This window comes from Microcebus murinus, chromosome 7, assembly GCF_040939455.1.
Source record: "Microcebus murinus isolate Inina chromosome 7, M.murinus_Inina_mat1.0, whole genome shotgun sequence".
In the NCBI taxonomy this organism is placed as follows: Eukaryota; Metazoa; Chordata; class Mammalia; order Primates; family Cheirogaleidae; genus Microcebus; species Microcebus murinus.
This window is the reverse complement of record NC_134110.1, coordinates 106,903,578-106,917,114: the sequence shown is the minus strand read 5'-3', so window position 1 is coordinate 106,917,114 and position 13,537 is coordinate 106,903,578. Positions and strand designations below refer to the sequence as shown.

General features: G+C 40.4%; 1 protein-coding gene across 4 annotated transcripts in view; it reads right to left on the bottom strand.

Annotated features, from left to right (window-relative positions):
* The window catches only part of PRKDC (protein kinase, DNA-activated, catalytic subunit), a 159,173-nt gene that overhangs the window by 109,593 nt on the left and 36,043 nt on the right, over positions 1 to 13,537 (bottom strand). For all 4 annotated transcript variants that reach the window (XM_012790025.2, XM_012790027.2, XM_076005322.1 and 1 more), the window contains 5 exons: positions 13,342 to 13,505; positions 12,102 to 12,254; positions 8,079 to 8,186; positions 5,269 to 5,495; positions 583 to 677 (listed from right to left, as the gene is read on the bottom strand). In XM_012790025.2, coding sequence (XP_012645479.2) covers positions 583 to 677; positions 5,269 to 5,495; positions 8,079 to 8,186; positions 12,102 to 12,254; positions 13,342 to 13,505 — 747 coding nt within the window. The remainder of the gene's footprint in view (positions 1 to 582; positions 678 to 5,268; positions 5,496 to 8,078; positions 8,187 to 12,101; positions 12,255 to 13,341; positions 13,506 to 13,537) is intronic.

Here is a 13,537-nt window from a genome sequence, read left to right as displayed (position 1 = left end):
CAAAAACTCTATGACGTTCCTAATAGCTTCTGGACAGAATTTAATCATAAAGACTATCATGTATCAGTCTCTTTGATACTTTAGCCCACTTCTGACTCAATCTTTATACTATTCCCTAATCATGGCCCAAAGAGCTTTGTCACAATCTTGTAATGAGACCTACTTCCACTGTCCCAAGTTGTAACTAGTGAGTTCAAAGACACTGATGACACTCAGTGGTTGTTACATCCAGCTTCTTCAGCACGGCGAACCTGCACATTCTCATGCTGTGTATCACCAGAGTACCTGGCTGGCTATGCTGCCCCCCTGCCCTGGATAGGATCCCTGACCAACCAGGGGTGGAGCTCTACGGCAACCAGGGGTATATGGTGAGTCGCAGAGGATGCGGGCATGAAAGAACCTTTCACAAAGCAGACTTGAGGCACTGGAGGGCATATGTTCCCTTCACATTTGTCAAATTTATTTATGGGACACAGGGAAGAAAAACCCAACACCTTGTGAGAGCATCACCTGAGCCTCGACTCCTGAGTGGGAGCACTCCGCGGACCTGGAAGGCAGATGGGATGCTAGGAGGAGACGTACCTAACGACTTCTCGTCCGTATGTGCCAAGGCCAGACTTTCCATATAGATCACCAAGGCTTCAAACACAAACTGTTCCACCAGAGACTCTTCTTCCCTGTAAAATAAAGAGTATGCAGACTCACCTAAGAAAACCATAAAGCGGAAGGGATAAAGAAGAAAATTAAAGAATGCAAACATAAATTAGTTTTTTTCAAAAGGCTCAAATGTTTTAAAACATGAAATAATGTAAATACTTCTCAAAGAAGGATACTTCCTCAAGAGCAGACTAAAGACAGAGGCGCAATGAACGGAGAGGCAGCACCAGCTGCTTCCCCTTCCTGACAGTTGCAAGACTGCTCAGGCACCCATGCGCTGAGGACCACTGTTCTGATGTTCTGACCACACTTTCTTTCTTTTTTTTTTCTGAGACAGAGTCTGGCTCTGTTGCCAGGGCTAGAGTACTGTGGCATCAGCCTTGCTCACAGCAACCTCAAACTTCTGGGCTCAAGCAATCCTCCTGCCTCAGCCTCCTGAGTATCTGGGACTACAGGCATGCGCCACCATGCCCGGCTAATTTTATATATATACATATATATATATATTTTTTTTTTCCAGTTGTCCAGCTAACTTCTTTCTATTTTTGGTAGAGACGGGGGTCTCGCTCTTTCTCAGGCTGGTCTTGAACTCCTGAGCTCAAATGATCTGCCCGCCTTGGCCTCCCAGAGTGCTAGAATTACAGGCATGAGCCACCATGCCCAGCCTCTGACCACACTTTCACATGGTTACTAATATTCAGTATAGGAGAAAAGAAGATCTGATATCATGTCCATGCTCTTTTAAAATAAAGCAATTTTGAAAGCTCTGAGTGTATCTAAAAACAAATCAACATCAAGAGTAAACTCTACAGAAGGCTAAAGCAGGACCCACACCTTTCACCTCTCACAAAAATCAACTCACGCTGGATAACAGACTTAAACATAAGGTATGAAACTAGTAGAATTCTAGAGGAAAATGTTGGAAGCACTCTCCTAGACATCGGCCTAGGCAAAGAGTTTATGAAGAAGTCCCCAAAGGCAATCAAAGCAGCAACAAAAATAAATAAATGGGACATGATCAAACTAAAAAGCTTCTGTACAGCCAAAGAAATAGTCATGAAAGTAAACAGACAACCTACAGAATGGGAGAAAATTTTTGCATCCTACGTATCCGATAAAGGGCTGATAACTAGAATATACTTAGAACTCACGAAAATCAGCAAGAAAAAATCAAATAACCCTATTAAAAAGTGGGCAAAGGACTTGAACAGAAACTTTTCTAAAGAAGACAGAAGAATGGCCAACAAACATGAAAAAATGCTCATCATCTCTAATCATCAGGGAAATGCAAATCAAAACTACAATGAGATATCACTTAACTCCAGTGAGAATGGCCTTTATCAAAAAGTCTCCAAATAACAAATGCTGGCGTAGATGCGGAGAGAGAGGAACACTCCTACACTGCTGGTGGGACTGCAAACTAGTTCAACCTCTGTGGAAAGCACTATGGAGATACCTTAAAGCGATACAAGTGAATCTACCATTTGATCCAGCAATCCCATTGCTGGGCATCTACCCAAATGATCCAATGACACTCTACAAAAAAGACACCTGTACTCGAATGTTTACAGCAGCACAATTCATAATTGCAAGGCTGTGGAAACAGCCCAGGTGCCCATCAATTCAAGAATGGATTAATAAAATGTGGTATATGTATACCATGGAGTACTATTCAGCTCTAAGAAACAATGGTGATATAGCACATCTTATATTTTCCTGGTTAGAGCTGGAACCCATACCACTAAGTGAAGTATCCCAAGAATGGAAAAACAAGCACCAGATATACTCACCAGCAAACTGGTATTAACTGAGTAGCACCTAAGTGGACACATAGGTACTACAGTAATAGGGTATTGGGCAGGTGGGAGGGGGGAGGGGGACGGGTATATATATACATAAGGAGTGAGATCTGCACCATCTGGGGGATGGTCATGCTGGAAACTCAGACTTGTGGGGGGGGGCATTTATTGAAACCTTAAAATCTGTTCCCCCATAATATGCCGAAATAAAAAATAATAATAATAAAAATTAAAAAAAAAATCAAAAAAAAGAGTAAACTCTAAGTCTTTCATAAGCATACCTGGTACCTGCAAATAATTTGCTCAACAATGTCTGTGGACCATCTATTTATACTGAGTAAACTCATGGGTGGTTCCAAGCACCACCAACTGACAGGTAAGTTGCAGAGACTAGATCTCTCACTGTAACATGTGTTCCTTAATGACACAGGGTAATAAATGATTTAAGTACAAAATGACAGGTACAGGCAATGATTCTCACAGGAGTTCAGAGTTGGAAGTTCTAGCAGAGACTTCAGCTTCAGCCCCCAGCATGCAGAGCTGCACCACCTCCTGGGAGCAAGGCGTGGATGATGGGGCAGCCTTAGAACAAGGACTGCAAACTATGTTTGGGTTGGCAGGAATATTAGCCTAATTTTTTTAAACATTTGAATCCAAAGGGGAGCAGAGTTCCACAGCCCACATCTCCCCAAACCCAGATCTGACACTGAGAACAAAGGATGCTGCCAACAGATAAAACCAGTAAGGAGGTAAGAAGGAAAGCACAGGAGTGTGCAGGCAAATCAGTACAGCTATAAGAAAAGGTTTGTTTGGAGGAGCAATGTGTGGTGAGACTGCAGAAGTCAGGTGGAGTTGAACTGCAGAGGTCTTGGGAGGCTATGCTAAGTGTAATCGCTTTCATGTTAGCTACCAAGAGAGCAGTCAAAGGGTATAAATAGAAAAATGACAAAAGAAAACAAGATGCTAGAATTGTGCCCTATAAAAAATGGTGTGCAGAAGTTCATCAGCATGCAGACAGGAAATACTATAACTTCTATTTATACGATTCAACATGCAAGATCTCAATAAATTTAACTCCTATGCACCCTTTCTCAAAAGCCACTTGAAATGTGGTCTAACAAATGAGAGTCTCCAAGAGAGATGGCAATAGGAGGAGAAGGAAACAGATGCCCAAATGCAGGAAGAAGTAAAGGGACACACAAAAGGACAGACACAGAGGCCGAGGCTTGTGGGCCAAGAGATGTGCTGACGGCCATCCCTTCCAGGGCACTGCCGCGTGGTTTCTTCAGGCTGGAAAGAACGCACATGCCGCCCCACGGCCATGTGCTTAGAGGGTTTCTCTTTCTATGTTCAGCCTGGCTCGACTGACAGAGCTCATTTACCCCACAGGAATATTTGCTCTGACCTACTCCTGACAGATGGAGGTTACACTGTTTAGGGATATATGCATAGATAAGAAAACTATAAAGAAAAGAAGGGTATGAGAAATATAAAAGTCAAGAGATGAACAGCTTAAGAGGGTGAGGGGAGACACAGGATTGGGAGGTTGTTAGAATACTGGTAATATGCTATTTCTTAACCTAGGCAATGGGTATGCAGGAACTTGTTTTATTATTACAATTCTATAAATTTTACTCATTTTACACACTCCTCTGTATGTACAAGTTTTGCAATTTAAAAAAACTAAAAAAACCCAGTGGTCAGTATGTACGCTAACATAAGTAGTCAAACTCTAACCAATTCTCACACAAACACACACACATATATAGATTCCCACCCATCTACCCATTTACCTATCTATGTATCTATCTAATTTTTATAATTGATCTCCTTTTCTGTATCCCAATTGCCTCTTCCTGAGAGGAACTATTCTGACCAAATAAAGTCAGGTTCCTCATATGAGATTACTTAGTAGTTATATAACACCATGTAGCACTGATTTTAGCTACAAATTTTCCATTTACCTATGTGATTAATTATTCTCTTTCTGAAATGTTACCCTCAGGAAAGGATGTATCTTTCTATCTCCAGCATTGAGCACAGTGTCTGGCATATAACATTCTTTAATAAGTAGTGCAGAATCAATGAATGAATAAATGAACACCACTACTACCTAAGATCAGTGACCAATTTTCTTTTCCTTGGGCCTCTGAAACAGCCTCTACACTGCTGCCCCGGTCTTAGTCTTGCCCTGCTGAGATCCACTCTCCACACAGCCACCAGCAGGACAATCTGAGGAGGAAATCTAGGCGTACCACCCCCTCCCACTACTCCAGGGACCCCCGTCACTAGAGGCGCCCCACACCCCTCACCATGGCACACAGGGCCCTTCTCCTCAGACTCGTCACACTTCCTTCCAAACGTTAAACATCTCCCTCGCCGCAAACGCCACCCTGTTCCTTATCTCTACCCGCCCCCTTAACCTGAAATGCCCTGGCTGGTCTCCTTTCCCCCTTCGAGTCTCACCTTAAGTATAAGCTCTCCCAGGAGGCCTCACCTGACCTCTTCAGACTGATCACTCTTCCTCTGTGCTCCCAGAGACCCTGTATACAAGTCTTTTGCTACAAGTACAAAACCGCTGTGGTACGATGTTTGTTAAGTATTTCTCAGTAGTTTCTAAGCTTCTTGAGTGCAAACTTAATCTTAACTCATTTTTTAATCCCCAGCACAGCATCCAGCACACAATTGTTTACTAAATGCTTGATATATCATTACATCAACCCACAGAATTAAACACCAAGTCACTTTTCAAAATCACTACTACAAGTTTAAAGAGCATCCTTTACTCTTTCCTGTCACGCGGCTCACATACCTGAACTCCCTGTAGACGTTATTAAAAGCAAGTGACGCTCCCAGCCTCTTGGAAGCACTAGGGTGCAGCGCAAGGCTGTACAGCCGCTTGAACAGTGATCTGGTGTTCACTGGACTCTTCTCCTGCTGCTGTGGTGTTGTCTGCTTAATGGACCATTTGAGGAATTCTCGAATACACTGACCACAAAAATCTCTTAAAGTACTGTCAATGGGGTCTACAATTCCATCCTGAAACAAAACAAAAAGACCTTTATTATACTAATTTTTATAACCATAAAATGACAACTGAATACCCTTGGGTCTGCTTCTGAGCATAACTAAAGTATATTATGAAAATTAATTTATAGCACTAGTCAAGAAAAAATAAACACTAGTGAAACTAATCTGATTGTCTAGAACATAGACTCAGATAACAATTTCCTTTTGACATAATGAAAATACTTTCTTTTTTTTTTTTTTTGAGACAGAGTCTCGCTTTGTTGCACAGGCTAGAGTGAGTGCCATGGCGTCAGCCTAGCTCACAGCAACCTCAAACTCCTGGGCTCAAGTAATCCTGCTGCCTCAGCCTCCGGAGTAGCTGGGACTACAGGCATGCGCCACCATGCCCAGCTAATTTTTTCTCTATATATTAGTTGGCCAATTAATTTCTTTCTATTTTTATAGTAGAGATGGGGTCTCCCTCTTGCTCAGGGTGGTTTCGAACTCCTGACTGTGAGCAATCCGCCCGCCTCAGCCTCCCAGAGTGCTAGGATTACAGGCGTGAGCCACCACGCCCGGCTGAAAATACGTTCTTTTAAACAAATTAATAAACTGAAAAATCCATGGAAAAAGGAGAGAATTCTTTCATTGTAACAAGTCCTTCCCATCCCTGAAGAAACACAATGGCTGTATCGTAAGAATTCCTATGGTTGTTGATTTTTACCCCCTAACAGCATCTGAGATGCTTTGTATATGAGGTTAAAGAGAGCAAGACCCTTGGAAGTTTCAAAGAAATTGTATTGTGATACAAAGAAAAATCATATGGAGGCATGGTTCTGAAAATATAACTTTCTGGAAGAACAGTCCCCATAAAGGCAGTCTCTAAATACCTGACGAAAAAAGCTAAGGAAATCTGACCAATGACTACACAGAAAATTATTCTATTTCATGTTTTTGTTTCCCCTAAGCATTATCCCTCTGAGATCTATAAAGGAAAAGCTTAATTTGAAAAGTACACTCAACACTGATGATATAAGAGAATTCTGCCCAATACCCCAGTGATTTGCTACATGCCAATCCCTGCAGGGCTCGTCACAAGTCAGAGGGAAGCACAGGCCATGGGGACGTGAAGAGTCGGTGTCTCCTGCTTCTCAGGCAGAGGAACAGTGCATGCGCTGACCCTGGGGAACCGGCCACTCTACCCAGGAAACCCACCACTCTCCTTCACTTGAGTGTGGCACCTCCAAGTGCACATTTCTTCTATACCTTTTCCTTCCTCAACTATCTCATTTCACTTTATATTATCTTGTCACACTTCTTTCTGAAGCTCTTACTTATGCTACTTCAAGGATCAAAGGGGGGAAAAGAAACAACTAAAATACAAATTTCAAAATAGAAACATTAGAATAAATCTACCTGAATGCAAATAAGCCACAAATTAAATTTAATTCACCATATTTAGTACAGGCAGGATTCACTGGGAGACACTGCGGGAATTAAACTACAGATGCAATTGTGTCACATCCTGATGAATAATGTTCAGTCACTCTCCACTGCCTGTAAGGTGGCGTCTGTCTAGGCTAACTCAGAGTGAAAGGAGCACTGTCAATTATCACACTACCCTGAAGGCACAGCCAGGACAAAGGGGCCTGCCACCACCCTACACCCAATGCTCAGCTTCTGCCCAACACCCTTAGGGCCACAACTCTCAATGCTCCTGAGAACTGAAACTTGAAAGGACTCAAGTCCTCACAGACACCACATGTACCCAGTGCCTTTATTTCCTCTCTCTGGATGCTCATATAAACTTCCCTATTCCCTTTGGCTCATCTCAAACTTAGCAGAAAGTGACAGAGATGGAAAGTAGAACCAATTTTTAAGAGTACAGAATCAATGGGTATGTGTTTGGACTAACCTGTTGTGCATTTAAGTGAGGCTTTTGCTTCTAAGGTGAATATGTAACAAAACGGGCTGAAACAACAGGTAAAACTAAGGGAGATGTAAAGTTATCTGCACAAGTTCAAAAAAGCCAAAAGACACTACACGATAGCTGACCTCACTGCCTCTTCCCGTAGTGAGTCAGTGACCAAATCCTCACAAGTCTACCCCTCTGTCTGGGGAGAGCTCCATGTAAAAGGAACTCCTGTTTCTAGGGCCCTTTAGTTGTTGAATCTGAATGCAGGAGAAAATTAGATAAGTTCAAAATTCCTTTTACCCTTAAATTAAGTATTGTACTATGAATAATTTGTGTTTTAAAAAAGCTATCGTAACTATGATAAAAGTCTGAGAACATTCTTACTCTGTGCATCAACACACACACATCATTAAAGTAGACAAAATTTGTCATAATTTATAACTATTCTCTCATAAAACAGAACAAAACAAAAACACATGAATACTTAGTTGCAGACATTTAAAATACCACTTCGGTAAATAAATCTGGTATCATGTCCATTATAATGGCATTTCACAAATAACACAAAAAAGACAAAATGATCCAGCTAGATGCTACATTTTAGTATCCCGACAGGTAACTGTTTTTAAAAGGTCTACATACACATCAAATACAACCAGTCAATGGAAACAGCAGGAAGAAAATTAACTATTACTCACCAATATAGTTTCCAGTAAGGCAACAGTATCCTGACTTTCAAATTTCTTATTGTTAGTGAACCAGTGAATCAGCTGCATGACTAGTGGCTCATAGAGTTGCCTTGTCACCTGAAGAAACAATACCATTATTGAGTTTGTTTCCTTCGTGCTAAAGTAATTTCACATTGGAAAAAGTACCACTTAAATGGCATTTGCAAGGCCGGGCATGGTGGCTCATGCCTGTAATCCTAGTACTCTGGGAGGCTGAGGCAGGAGGATTGCTTGAGCTCATGGGTTCAAGATCAGCCTTAGCAAAGAGCAAGACCCTGTCTCTACTAAAAATAGAAAAAAAAATTAGCCGGTCAACTAATAAAAAAAAAAATTAGCCGGGCATGGTGGCACACGCCTGTAGTCCCAGCTACTCGGGAGGTTGAGGCAGATCACTTGAGCCCAGGAGTTTGAGGTTGCTGTGAGATAGGCTGACACCACGGCACTCACTGTAATGTGGGCAACAAACTGAGACTCACTCTGTCTCAAAAAAATAAAAATAAAAATAAAATAAAATAAAAAAATACAATACAATACAATAAAATAAAATAAATGGCATTTGCAGTAGGGCAAACTTAAGCAATACTACTACCATGGCTTTATTAGTTTCCTTTTCTAGTTAGTTCTATGATGAAGAGTCCAGCAAAGCAAAATATGCACACTACAGGTCACTATTCCTCTAATTAGGAAGGCAATTTAGGGTAGATATTGTTGGGTTTCTAATACTCATCTTTTTAGTTTGATCCTGAATGTGCACATAAAATAATCTGGGTCAGAGATTATCATTACCCAACTGCAAAGTAAATAATGACCCCTGTCCACCATACCCCAACTGCCACCAGTGTGATGACTGAAAGACAAAATCCATCCAAGTAGCAGAAAACACACTCTGCACAAACAAGAAAACGTTTTTTGAGTGCTTATGAGATTCTACTTTTTGTAAATGAAACAAATGTATATGCACATTTGCCAAGGTGTGCTTTCAGAAAGATCTAGGAGTCTATTCACCAAACTTTTCCCAGAGGAAGGACAGCTCTGCCTAGGGAGTAAGCACAGGAAAGTTCACTTTTAGCTTCAAATGCTTTTATGTTAATTATGTTAGCAAAGAAAAAGATTTAAAGATATACAGATGTTAACTTTTCTATAATTTATTTATAGTTTGTTTTTCTTTCTAAATCTTTTCCATGTGGAATTCATTTTTGCATAGGTGACAAAGACTCTCTCCCATGACCTAGTCAGGCTCCTCTGAACTCTTCTCAACTAGGCCTTGACTTCTGGGCTCCCATATGCATCTGTTTAGTCCAGTTCTAGCAGGAACTCTGCTGGGTCGATTTAGTGAAAAGCCCCACCCTTAATGTCTGATCAAATTCCTCATCCCTCCTTCCCCCATGTGATGTCTGATCGCCAGGCCTGCATTCAACAAGAATCCTGGTCAGTTTAGGCTGAGTCCCCCTCACCCCTGCTATTTCCTCTGAGTAATTTCCACCCACTGACTCTCACCCTGCTCCTGGCTAAAAATCCCCGTTAGTCCATGCTGTACCAGAAGCGGAGCCTGATCTCTTTCCATTACTGCAATAGTCACTGTGGTAGCCCCCTTGGAATAAAGTCTTCCTTAATATCTTTAACAAGTGTCATGAATAAGTTTTTCTATAACATGTAAGTCAACTGACCTAATACCATTTATTAAATTAAATATCATTTATTAAATGATCCATTTCCCACTTGCTTAAAATGCCCCTCTTCCAGAAATACAACTTTTACATACATACATAGGACCAGCTCTCCCACTGAGCTACCTGTGTACTAGTTCAGCTTTTTACACTTCATATGGACCCTTTTTAAGATCTGCTAGGGCAAGACTCTCTTCAGTACGCTACTCTTTCAAAATATGTCTTTGTTAAGATCAAGTAATTATTCCTTCAAATATTTTTCTTTTTTTATTGAGACAGGGTCTCACTCTGTTCCCTGGATTAGAGTGCAGTGGTGTCATCATAGCTCACTGTAGCCTCAAAACCCCTGACCTCAAGTGATCTTCCTGCCTCAACCTCCCAAGTAGCTGAGACTACAGGCATGTGCTGCCATATCTGGCTACTTTTCTATTTTTTGTAGAGACACAGTCTTACTATGTTGACCAGGTTGGCATTGAACTCCCAGCCTCAAGCGATCCTCCTGCCTCAGCCTCCAAAAGTGCCAGGATTACAGGCATGAGCCACTGCACCTGGCCCAGGTTAACTATTTTTGAAGTTCAAAATTGAAATTCTGGGCTTTTTACTAGAAATTATATCAAACTTATGGATTGATTTGGAAAGACCAGACCTTTTTTCAATAGTGATTCTTCTAACTCAGGTAAATAGCATATTCATCTTCTATATCCATAAAATATATGTTTGTCTGGTACACTTAAGTTTATTCCTAGACATTTTTAAATTTTTTATGCTGCTATAAATAGGATGTTTTCCAAGGAGTCAATACAGATATATAAAATAAGAGAATGACATATGAAAATATGGATATATAAGAACTCTATGTTGTAATTCATGAGCTTCCTCCATCATCATCATCATCATTATTATTATTATTTTGAGACAGGATCTTACTGTTCCCTGGTTTAGAGTGTGGTAAAGTCATCATAGCTCACAGCAGCCTCAAACTCCTGGGCTTAAGTGATCCTCTTGCCTCAGCCTGCCAAGTAGCTGGGATTACATATGCACACCACCACACTTGGCTAATTTTTAAAATTTTTGTAGAGATGGGTTCTCACTATGTTGCCCTGGTTGGTCTTGAACTCCTAGGCTCAAGCAATCCTCCCACCTCAGCCTCCCAAAGTGCAGGGATACGGGCATGAGCTTCCAGCAACAGCCCCGGCTCCCAGTTCTGGGGGCCGATACACAAGGGAGTAATATTAGTGCTTCACACAGAGGATGATTTGACTGTGAGCTTCAGGTAGATGTTCTTTATCATACTAAAGATAAGATTAAACTATTTTTAGTCTACCAGGTGCTGCAAAATGCCTCTTAAGCTTCTATGGAGAGAATCACTGCTTCTTATAATAAATCTATTGCTGTGGTAAATTTCTAGTTTTAACCATAAATCCTATTTAATCATGGTGAATCCTAACACACTGCTGGATTGTACTCATTCATATATACTGCAGAATGTTCCATCTATATTTACAAATGAGTTTTGTGCTTTGTGTTCTTTATATGTGTGCCCCAACATTAGGGTCATGCTAGTTCCATACAATGAACTGAGAAGATCTGTATCTTTTTCTGCTTTGTGGTGGCAGTGGAGATTTGCTCATAAAGCCATCATGAATGGGCCATTGGCCAACATTTCCAATCTCCTCCGTGACTACTAGCCACAGTTATTTATGTCTTTTCCAATCCATGAAAGACTGAGTCCATCCATGAGCAGGGCAACAGCTAATTTATCTCCATACACCTAGACTCTCAGTAAGTGTTAATAGAACAGGATTCTCATACTCAGAAGCACACTAATAATTATAGGGAGAGCATTTAGACATCCAGACTCCCAGGTGAGGTCCCTGAGCGATTAAATCAGAGCACTTGGTGTAGCATCCAAGTAGTATATGTTTTTTTAGAGATTCCCAGCTGAGGCCGGGCCTGATGCCTCATGCCTATAATCCTAGCACTCTGGGAGGATGAGGCAGGAAGATCATTCGAGCTCAGGAGTTCCAGACCCGCCCAAACAAAAGTAAAACCCTGTCTTTACTAAAAATAGAAAAATTAGCCTGGCGACGGTGGCACATACCTATATTCCCAGCTACTCGGGAGGCTGAGGCAGGAGGATCACTTCAGCCTGGGAATTTAAGGTTACTGTGAGCTAGGCTGATCCCACGGCACTCTAGCCCAGGCAACACAAGACTATGTCTCATAAAAAAAAAAAAAAAAAAAGATCCCCAGGTGATTCCAATGTGCAGCAAGCTTGCTGACCGCTGAACTAAACCAATTTTGTTTTTAAATTTCATTCTCTTACCTGATCTACATCACAGGCAAGTCGAAGCAGCACAGGAAAAGTCCGCTTATAGAGCTGGTACATGGGAGGGGTTCCCTGAACCCCTTCAGGCATTTGAGTGCCTTTGCCCAACATAAACATAACCATGCTATGTAACAGTTCACAAGCTGCAACCTAAGCCAGGAGATCAATAAAGTTTAAGTTATCTGTCATGTTGATGACAAAAGAAGAATATTTTGAAATGTTACTCAACCTAGCTCTTTAAGAGGAAAAATTTTTACTGCAGGTAACTATCATATAACCCAAATATAAATGAACTAAAAGCAGCACTTCTTGTTCTATAAAATTAATGCTTCTGTTCACTTTAATCTTTAGCCAAGAGTTAAGAATTGAAATTTAAGAGCTTTCAACATTGACACTAGTACATTCATAAGAAATACATTTCAATACTGTGATAACAGAACTAAATAACCTTGTTTCTTTGTGTAGACATATTTTCATCTATCACTTTTAGTAAAAATATTTCTGAAGCACTATAAAAATTTACAAATTAATACAGATATGCCTTGTTTTACTAGCTTTGCTTTATTGGACTTCAGAGATAATGTGTTTTTTTAACAAATTAAAGCTTTGCTGGCAAATCTGCACCGAGCAAGTCTATAAGGACCATTTCCCAACACCATGTGCTCATTTATTTAGCACATTTTTAGCAATAAAATATTTTTTAATTAAGGTATGTACATTTTTTTAGACATGATGCTACTACACATTTAATAGACTATAGTACAGTGTAAACATAACATTTATATGCACTGGAAAACTAAAACACTTGTATGACTTGCTTTATTTTGATATTTGCTTTATTATTGTGGTCTGGAACAGAACCCAAAATATCTCTGAGATAGGCCTGCATTAAAATTTGACATTATTTGTTTCTCATCTGCCAGGATTAAGGGGATAATTCAGCACAGACCACATATGACTTTTAAATGCCATCTGTATTAATACTACACTTTCTATTATGAAGAGCTTTTGGTATATTAATGCTTTGCCAAGCTATTATCTATTAAGATAATTTATGCCTAACTTCCATTTATCAATAACACCTACTTCTAATAAATCAGTTTTCTAATTACTATATTACAGAAAATAAAAAATTAATGATATTGGAGTGGCTGAAATATGTTATCTATTTCCTAACCGATATACATTTTAAAAGCAATAGACTTCAAATAATGAGTGAAATGAAAAATAAGAGTACTTTAGTTTGTCTGTCACTGGCTGAGAGTGCTAATTCTGTGACCCGAGGCAAGAACACATCCAGGTAAATGACAGGCTTCATCTCTCTGAAGGGCACGGCAAAGCTGAGCCTCTTCTCTCTGTCCCAGGCCACACATTTCTTCATCATTTCATCTGAGGATGCAGCTGTTAAAAAAGAAATTAATAAAAGTATTTGA